A 9039-nucleotide genomic window follows, 5' to 3' on the forward strand; every position below is an offset into this window, starting at 1 on the left:
GTACAACCTGATGATATCGAAGTACAAGTTGAGGGCTGTGACTGACTTCCTCACTATGCTCGTATTTGCTAACAACGGTTGCGATTACGTCGGCCATTTTTGCGCCAGGACTGCATCTTTGATTCTAATGGCATTAGATAATGAAATAGCACAAACATAGCAGCAGTACCATTACTGCTCCTCGACCTCTTCTGCGACTAAATTAGAGCCCTCGATTACGAGCGAGAGGCACACTCTGTCTCTCCGCACAGACGTCGCTTGGGGGCGGTGCAACAATACACATTAACTCGTCAGGATAGATGGTGTAATCACTCTATTACAGCTGTGTTCCAATGCCGGATGTAACGTTGACGCTTCCCAAATGCCGAAACCCTGCAGCGGAAGATAAATAAGCTTGCTCTGGCTTACTTGTGATGATCCTTAAATGACTAAAGGTTTCGTCACTAATACGGATGACAGCCGTTGACAAACGGACGTTACCAGTAAGTCTGATACCTAATTGATCTTAAGGATACAACTGGTCCTCAAGTCTTATTTAGCCCTACTCCAAAAAGCACCGTATCATAATCTTTTTAGATAGCCTAACTCTGGCTCCTTATTTACGAGTAGAATCGCAACGAAATTAGAAGGTTGTTTTGATTAATAGCCAAGAGTGCGTATATATTCTGAAGCATCTCAACCGGTACCTGTTTCACATCTAAGCTTTATTCTTGAAGCTCCTCGGAAATGGGAATGTAGCAGCCTAGACAAGGCCAAAAGCCATCGGACTATCTAACAGCACCTTGGTACATAATATCAGCCAAGAGTTCGTATTAAGCCCGGCGGGTCATTAATAATGTTACGAGGAGGCGTACAGTTCGAGTCCAATAAATTGAAGTTTAAATAATGTTGCCATCCAACTAGTTGTCGAGGAGTAGCCCGACATGTAGCATCAGTCACAACCTTCGTGCAGGTGCTACTGTCGCCTCTGGCTACCTGGTATGATACTTGGGACATTCATCATGTGCTGGTCATTTTAGTTCCCCCCATGTCTTCACATGAAGGCCTCGAGGCTTAGCACACACAGATCATAATTGAGTACTCTCGTTTTACTTTCGGGATGATTTTGTGAGTCTGTAATTACGTAAAAAGTCTTACGTGACGCCGTGGAATTGTCGCTGGCGCCACTCCTAGCATTGTGGTGTCTTGGCAAGCAACAATGCAGAAGGGGGTTTCCCATGTCTTGCTCTGAAGTTCATCCAACCATCTTTACTTTAATCCAGTTAGACTCATTTAAATACCAGAAAACTATAAGAAGCGCGGTAACCCATATTCCTTTCCTCTACTCTTAACTTATCAACCGCAATAATCACAGTTAACAACCAACACAGATCAAAGCTTACTTAATTCCTATTCTTTCAGGTCTTTCCTAGCCCACCAACCATCAGTCAAAACCTCCATAATGGATACCCAACACATCAGCCTGCCAGGTCAGTGGGTCGTCATTGTCAAACCCTACCTGACGGCCGAGGTAATGCAGAGAGAGCATTTGTTGAAGTTGGATAACATGACGGAGGACAACAATATTCCCTTTAATGTGCAGGTCGGTCAGAAGTTCGACTTACCCGAGTTAAAAGGCTACTCTGCCAGGTTCGATGACGACACCAAAGCTGAGTTAGAGAGGATGCCCGAGGTATGTTAATAAGAGAACCGCAACCAGTTCTCTAGTAGATGATTTTAGTAGTGTTGATTGCTCATTCCTGCATACTCTAGGTCCTTAGCATCGAGCCAGAGCAGCTCTACAGCCGCTGTCAGCTTCAAACTGATGCACCATGGGGTTTGGGAAGGATTTCAGCACGCGCCACGCTTGGCGCCCCTCCTTACCAATACAGATATAGGGATGACGCAGCCGGCGCTGGCACAGTCGCGTACGTCATCGACACTGGCATTAACGATAGACATGTCGAATTTGAGGGCCGAGCTATCAAGGGACCCATATTCGTATCTGATGGTTCTGCAAGTCCCGAGGACATACTTGGCCACGGCACTCATGTCGCGGGCACAATTGCAAGCAGGGCATACGGTGTGGCCAAGAAAGCAAACGTCGTAGGCGTCAAAGTGTTCAGCGATAGAACGGGTTTTGCGCAGACTAGTGACATCATCAAGGCGCTTAATTGGGTCGTTGACAATGTCAATGTGCGTGGCATCAAAGGCCGCGCAGTGGTGAACATGAGTCTGGGAGGCGGGCCCAGTCCCGCTTTGGATGGCGCCGTTGCGTCCACTGTCCGTCATGGAGTGGTAGTCTGTGTTGCTGCCGGAAATCGGCGTGATGTAAGTTTGCTGAAGACGATAGGATGATCTGTTTGCTAACCGGAGACCAGCTGCAGGCTGAGGCCATGTCTCCTGCTCGCGAGCCGCTTGCCATCACTGTGGGTGCATCAGATAGGAATGATGCGTTTGCCAACTTCTCAAGCTTCGGAAAGAGTACGTGATTAACGAGCTCTCAAGGCTGAGCGTTGTATAAAAACTTCGTTGTTGCTAACAGAGCGACATAGTGGTCGACATTGTTGGTCCTGGCGTCGATATTCTCTCTTGCTGGATTGGTGGCCCCGACCCCCTAAGAGCAACAAAGGAAATCAGTGGGACGTCTATGGGCAAGTACTTCGTTGAAACCTGGAAAACAGTAACCATGAAGCTAACTAGCTTGCAATGCAGCGACTCCACATGTGGCTGGCGTTGCTTGCTGCCTTCTGAGTGATGCCACTTGGCAGGGCCGCGACTCTTCCGAGGTGATGTCAAAGATTCTCATTCTTGCCGATAAAGGCGACATCACTGGAATTGGTCCTGGAAGTGCCAAAGACAGGACAATCAACGCGATAGTACATAATACTACTAATTTTTTGGATGTTTAGGTTGAAATATTGGAGCACTTCTTTGAAGTTTTCTGTGTAAGTCGGGACAGATTGGAAGTACTGGGTGTTATTCTCTACACTATTCAACTACGATGGACAGCGATAATGGATAACTGTCGACGAGATTGGGATCCTGGAGAAACCAAGGGGTACACAATGCTTTACATCCAAAGATAGAGCAGCGGGTTATATAACCCAGACACTTACGCGATTAAAATGAACACTAGCCGGACGCTCAACGCCTTCACCACACCTTTTGCGCCGTGATCAGGATTTTTGTGCCACATTAAGCCACAACTCAAGCCACACATGTCCTCGACTCTTTGGCGAACGGATGACGAGCTGCAAGCATATCTCTTTTCAGATCGCCCCGAGGTTTATACGACGCAGTCTTAAGAGAGGGTGAGTACTTAGAGTGATATCCGACAGGTGGCATAATCTGTTTCGCGGGTTCTACCCGAAAATGTTTTTGGGCATAATTACAGAGGCAGCCGTTAAAAGTTTTATCCAGAGGCAAAACGTACTAGTAGCCACGGCCCCTATCGGTACCTCAAGATACAAAGACATTTTCCAATTTAGCAGGCTTACTACTATAATATAGTAGCCAATCCCAATTACAGTGATTAAGTACCTGCTAATATCGCATAACTTATAGGTACTTTAGGGGTCAGAAGATCTGTATTAATGTACCGAAGTACCCTGCTAGCTTCTGATTGGTTATAAGCCCGGCTTGCTTATGTCATCAGGATAAGACCTTCGACAGCTGCCTCTGTAGATGCCCCGCATTTTTGTGACCAACTTCAAGGTGGAGCCTCGAAGTTGGCGCGGACCTCACACTAACCAACGGTTAACCTGTTCCCACTTCTGCCCATTTTCCAGCATTTAAGGCCGGCTGAGCAGATCAGAATACCAGATTAAGCGCTAACAGTATGGGGTAGACCCCGGCGAGACAGTGAAACCGCAAGACGGCTGGGCATAATCGTACGTGTTACAAGGCGCAGAGCTTTGATTGGGCTGCAGCAGGTGTGCCTTTAGCGCCCAGTCACGGAGAAAGCGCTTCATGAGCCAATCAATATTTGCAGACAGCGCCTCCACCACCATATGCTTGTTGAGTGCCAAAGCTCCCAACGAGACAGAGAGACAATTAGCACGGAATACGAAAAAAAGAAATAACCATTTTCACTTCATTTCAATTCTTCCTTCCCCGCCATCTTAGCAGCCCTCAACCTAGCCCATCAAGAAGGAAACTACCTCACAGCACCTCAATAATGCTCTGTTCCAAGTGCAAGGGTTGCCTCCAGACGGAAGCTTGCTTGACCACTGCCCAGGCATCTCACTCTTTAGCACATCACCAGACGTACCAGAGTCTGGAGCAAGCTATTGACGCGGGATGTTATATCTGCAATCGTTTCTGGGAGGCCCTGAATGCCCAAGAGCATGTGCTTCTCTCTAGCACTGTGGGCGAAGGAGTAGAGCCATCAGGTGCATATTGCTCCATTGAATCAGTTCAACACTATCTCACAAGTACTTCTCTGGATGATGGGAAGTCTTATGGTCACCCTGGCTGCTACCTTCTACAGGTTGCATACAACAAGCCTGCCATCACAACCTGCTTCAGAGCGAGCTTTCTTCTTGAACCTGTCGAGTGTCAGTGGCTGCGCACCTCTTTTAGAATTGACTCCAAACCTAATGACACCGTAGGTGCAAATACAAACCTCGCACGCCAGAGCCTTGCCCAAAGCACACAATCCCCAGGGACATTATCTTTGGCCAAGGATTGGGTCAGAGAATGTACCGCGCATCATGAACGATGCAAAAGGCCCGTCGGCGAGAAGCCATGGTACCCGACACGCCTGCTCTTCTTCGACCTCCCTGAGGCATCAATAGTCCGCTTGCTGGAGACGAATCAAATAACTCCTGTTGGACAATACATGACACTCACTCATCGCTGGGGACCTGTTGACCATATAATATTAACAAAAGAAACATATCCACAGCTGCTCGAAGGCCTTCCCTTATCTACCTTACCCCAACTCTTCCGGGATGCCGTTTCTATCTGTCGCCATTTGGGCGTAGGATATATTTGGATTGATTCTCTCTGCATCTTCCAGGGCAACGATAACATTGGAGATTGGCAGCATGAGGCTTTGCTTATGAAGAATGTGTACTCAAATTCATTTTGCAACATCTCGGCGGCCGATACCCCCAATTGCTCTCAATCGATTTTCAACAGCAGAGATCCCCGTTTGCTTAACCCCCAAGTGGTAGAGCTGACCCTGTGTGGGGAGGGCAGCTCAAAGATTACAGAGCGTTTTGTCCTTTCAGATTATAGCTTCTGGAAATCGGAGGTCTCAAACGCCCTTGTGAACAAAAGAGGTTGGGTTCTTCAGGAGCGCTTCCTAGCCCCTCGCATCCTTCACTTTAGCAAGCGACAACTCATCTGGGAGTGCTGCGAGAAAGACGCTGCGGAAGTCTATCCTGATGGGCTGCCGCTTGCCCTCTCGACATCATCGGACGCGAGATTTAAACAGATGGATTCATCCGACTATACTGGTCGAGTGGACCGGTACAGGTATCGCGAGGCTGACGGTAATTCCGCTCCTCATTTGCTGTGGCTTCGCATTGTGGAACTGTATACAGCTTCTGCTCTCATAGTTCCCAGCGATAAGCTCATTGCGTGTTCCGGTATTGCCAAAAGGGTGGCCGAGATCGTGCAGGACGATTACGTTGCTGGTATGTGGCGTCGGTATCTAGAAGGCGAATTGCTGTGGATGGTACAGGGCAATCATCAGCCCGGACGTTGGACGCGACCTAGAGAATATCGTGCTCCCAGTTGGTCTTGGGCTTCAATTGATGGCCCGATCACTCCCGGCGAGCCACGAATTCAAGATTCGTTGATTACGGTTGAAGACTACCACCTTGATTACTGGACAAGCGATAAGACTGCTGCAATTCGTGGTGGTTGGCTACGCCTTCGTGGAGTCCTCAAGAAGACAACTTTAGCACGCAAAAGCTCTACGCCGGGCGGAGGCTACCATTGGGACATGATGTTAGATAATGAAAGGGTCAATGTCCTGGAGGATGCATCGCCGGGCAACACTGAGCCGCGAGTGATGCTTGATATTCTCCAGGAAGACTTTAAGGAAGAAACCACCAAAGGATTGTTGTTCTCTATGTGTGCTAGGTCGAAAACTGGGGATGGAAGAGGTATGTACATACTGCTGTTCAAGATGGTTGAAGGAGAGACGGGAATCTTTCGCCGTATCGGCCTTGCCTATGCCTGGAGTGAGAAGGTGAAGGAAAGGATCCTAGCGAGTAGCGCGAGAGAGCCGCAATTACCATGTCTTGAGTATCGAGATGGATTGCATTCTATATGCATCATCTAGAGCACGTTAAAGGTATGAGGCACGGAAATACTAAGATATCTCATGCCTGCAATGAAGTGACAACTTCCCCAAGCCATTTCCTTTTTGCATCAGAAGACCTTGGCTTATGCTTTGCTTTATTAGCATAATAATAATTCAGATTTGCAGAACGTAGGGGATTAGCCCAAACAGAAAATACAGCGAACAGGGCATTGAAGAAACTAATTGTGAACAGAACTGCAATGGTCGAACGCTAAAGATATCGATCTCGCCGTCGATAACTCTCGGGATGGTCTTCGTCTCTGGCAAGCCATGACCAATGTGAGCCCCCCTTGGTAGTTTTGGAGTTGCGAATTTGAGAAAAAGGTTAATGATCTGGGATGAAGGGCCAGCACCGAGATGCTTTGACCAAATATGGCCAACTCATCCGTGAGAATCAGGAGCAGCTTCACGGGCTGGAGGCTATTCTCTTCGGGAAAGATGCTGGTTTCTACAATTTAGAGATCGACGCGGCTGCTGACTTGTTCACTTGTGAGAATAGTTCCCATTCGCAAGGATTAACTCGATGCTAAGACTATGTCTTGTAGATAACGCCAACATGATTGATAAATTCCAGACCGAGCTCATAGCCGCGAAAGATGATAGTCTTCAAGTACGACACCCATTGCCCTTCCTTTCCATTTCTTTCTAGCTCACCAAACTTGCAGTATATAATACGCCAGCCCTGGGGCATTTGTGCTGGTATCTGTCCCTTCAACGGAGTTATCATAACCCTCGCGATGAAGGCGGCCCCAGGACTCGCCTGCGGAAACTCCATCATCATCAAAACAAGCAAGCTAAACCCCTTCTGAACCCTATTCATGGTATCTCTAGCAACCCAAGTCGGAATCCCACCCGGCACTCTCAACTGCCTTATTGGTGGCGCCGACGTCGACGAGGCGTTGTCATCACATATGGACATCAGCAAAATCAGCTTCACCGGTAGCATTAAGGTCGGCAAGTTGATCCAAGTAGCGGCGGCAAATTCCAACCTCAAGAGCGCTACTCTAGAGCTTGGAGGGAAGTCCCCGCTGATCGTTTTCCCTGACGCTGATCTGGAGAGGGCTCTCCAGCCTGCGACGATGTTCCTCCTGACGAGCGGCCAGGGATGTGCTTCACCCACTAGGCTGTACGTGCACGAGTCCATCGCGAACGAGCTCATTGCAAAACTCAAGGATATAGTTGAAGAGCATGGCCGGAACCTCGGTAGGGACCTGACTCTCCCGAGCACTTCGTCGTCGCCGCTGTATCATCAGCGCCAGAAAGAAGTTTTCTTGTCGTACATCCAGACTGGAATAAAGGAACAACCCTTCTCACTGGTGGCAAGCCCATCGGGGCCAAGGGCTGCTATGTCGAACCAACCATCTTCGTAGATCCGCACCCAGACGCCAAGGTCCTCAGGGAAGAAATCTTTGGGCCGGTTCTGGTCGTCGTTTGGTTCTCCACTGAGGACGAGGTCATCAGGCTAGCAAATGACAACGAATTTGGTCTAGCTCCCTACGTCTGGACCGCGGATTTAAGCCGAGCTCTACGATTATCGCAGAAGCTTGAGGCTGGGACTGTCAGCGTGAATGGGGCTGGTGGTTTGCTGCCGAATGTTCCTAGGGGAAGATGGATGCGTAGGTTCTTTCAGCTCTTCTATCTTGTAATATATGATAATTATGATGATATAGAGAGCGTCCAAGGGACTGAGAACGGCAAAGAGGCTATGCTTGATTGGACACAGTTAAAGTCAGTAGCCATCAAGGGGTAAGTGAGTATGAGATGGATTAGAAGTATGAGAATGGTCTTTTGTTTTCTGAGGATAGCACTTGTTTTAGTAGAAGAGGTAATCTTTATGTCGCAGGATCTAGTTGCCACCAGAACTATCTAGCTTATAACCTTAATCTTATAATATCTTAATTAAGGAATTAGTATAGTAATTAGGAAGTTTATCTTATATTATAAATAAAACTCTTCTATAAATTTATTTTTGATTAAAGCATACCTATAGTCTTTTATGTTTAACTATGTAATAAGTTATTTATCTTTCTTAGTATAACGTGGTTGATAAGCGAGCGCTCCAGACAAGCGAGCCCTCCACTACCCTATACACCTTAAAATCTAGATCTTAAAAGCTTATAAAAAGCTCAAACTAAGCCTTAAATAGCTATAAATTTAATAGCTTATATATAAGTCTTAAATTAAGTTATGGTATTTTTTTAGATTTTTAAAAAAATCCTATATAGCTATAAACTTTAATATCTATTTACACTATAAAATACACTGTATTTTAAGGTTTTCTCTATAATATAAAATAGCTAAAAATATTTAAAAAAATATAATTTAATAAAGCTAAATATACTATTTTATAAAATACTTTTATTAGATTTCTAGCTATTTTATTTAAGGTTTAAATCCCTTTAGGGTAAGCTATTTCTAGCTGTATAGTACAGTGGAGCGCTTGCTTATCTGGAGCGCTCGCTTATTAACCACGTTATAAGATTTATAATACTTATTATTTTATAATATAGCTACTATAGCTTATATATCTTTAATTTAAGCCCTTCTAGGCAGTGTGTTTAAGATCTTTGATTAGTTAGTTTATTGATCCTGCACGGTGGCATAAAGAAACAGCACCGTGGCTAGAAGCGTGGCCCTAAGCCACCTGTCAGACATTACGTGTATTCGGTTCATTGATGTGAATTGGTGTATTCATGTTGTGTTCTGTTGAAATCTACCCCTTAGAGGTTTTACCATTTCGG

The 9039-nt window shown here is 46.4% G+C and overlaps 3 protein-coding genes across 3 annotated transcripts; all 3 read left to right on the forward strand.

Annotated features, from left to right (window-relative positions):
• Window positions 1-1441: 1441 nt before the first annotated feature.
• On the forward strand, window positions 1442-2891 carry FOIG_16303 (protease; the record flags this gene model as incomplete). The annotated part of the gene is made up of 4 exons (XM_031217740.1): window positions 1442-1672; window positions 1753-2310; window positions 2367-2463; window positions 2695-2891. 4 exons carry the CDS (start codon window positions 1442-1444, stop codon window positions 2889-2891), a joined length of 1083 nt encoding a protein of 360 aa, XP_031052564.1.
• A 1268-nt stretch (window positions 2892-4159) lies between these two features.
• On the forward strand, window positions 4160-6351 carry FOIG_16304 (uncharacterized protein; the record flags this gene model as incomplete). The annotated part of the gene is made up of 2 exons (XM_031217741.1): window positions 4160-4538; window positions 4593-6351. The coding sequence occupies 2 exons, from the start codon at window positions 4160-4162 to the stop codon at window positions 6275-6277; spliced, it is 2064 nt and encodes a 687-aa protein (XP_031052565.1). The 3' UTR covers window positions 6278-6351.
• A 765-nt stretch (window positions 6352-7116) lies between these two features.
• Window positions 7117-8048, forward strand: FOIG_16305 (uncharacterized protein; the record flags this gene model as incomplete). Its single annotated transcript, XM_031217742.1, has 3 exons — window positions 7117-7501; window positions 7552-7914; window positions 7969-8048. The coding sequence occupies 3 exons, from the start codon at window positions 7117-7119 to the stop codon at window positions 8046-8048; spliced, it is 828 nt and encodes a 275-aa protein (XP_031052566.1).
• Between the last annotated feature and the right edge of the window lie 991 nt (window positions 8049-9039).

Source organism: Fusarium odoratissimum (genome assembly GCF_000260195.1).
Source record: "Fusarium odoratissimum NRRL 54006 unplaced genomic scaffold supercont1.74, whole genome shotgun sequence".
Lineage (NCBI taxonomy): Eukaryota > Fungi > Ascomycota > Sordariomycetes > Hypocreales > Nectriaceae > Fusarium > Fusarium odoratissimum.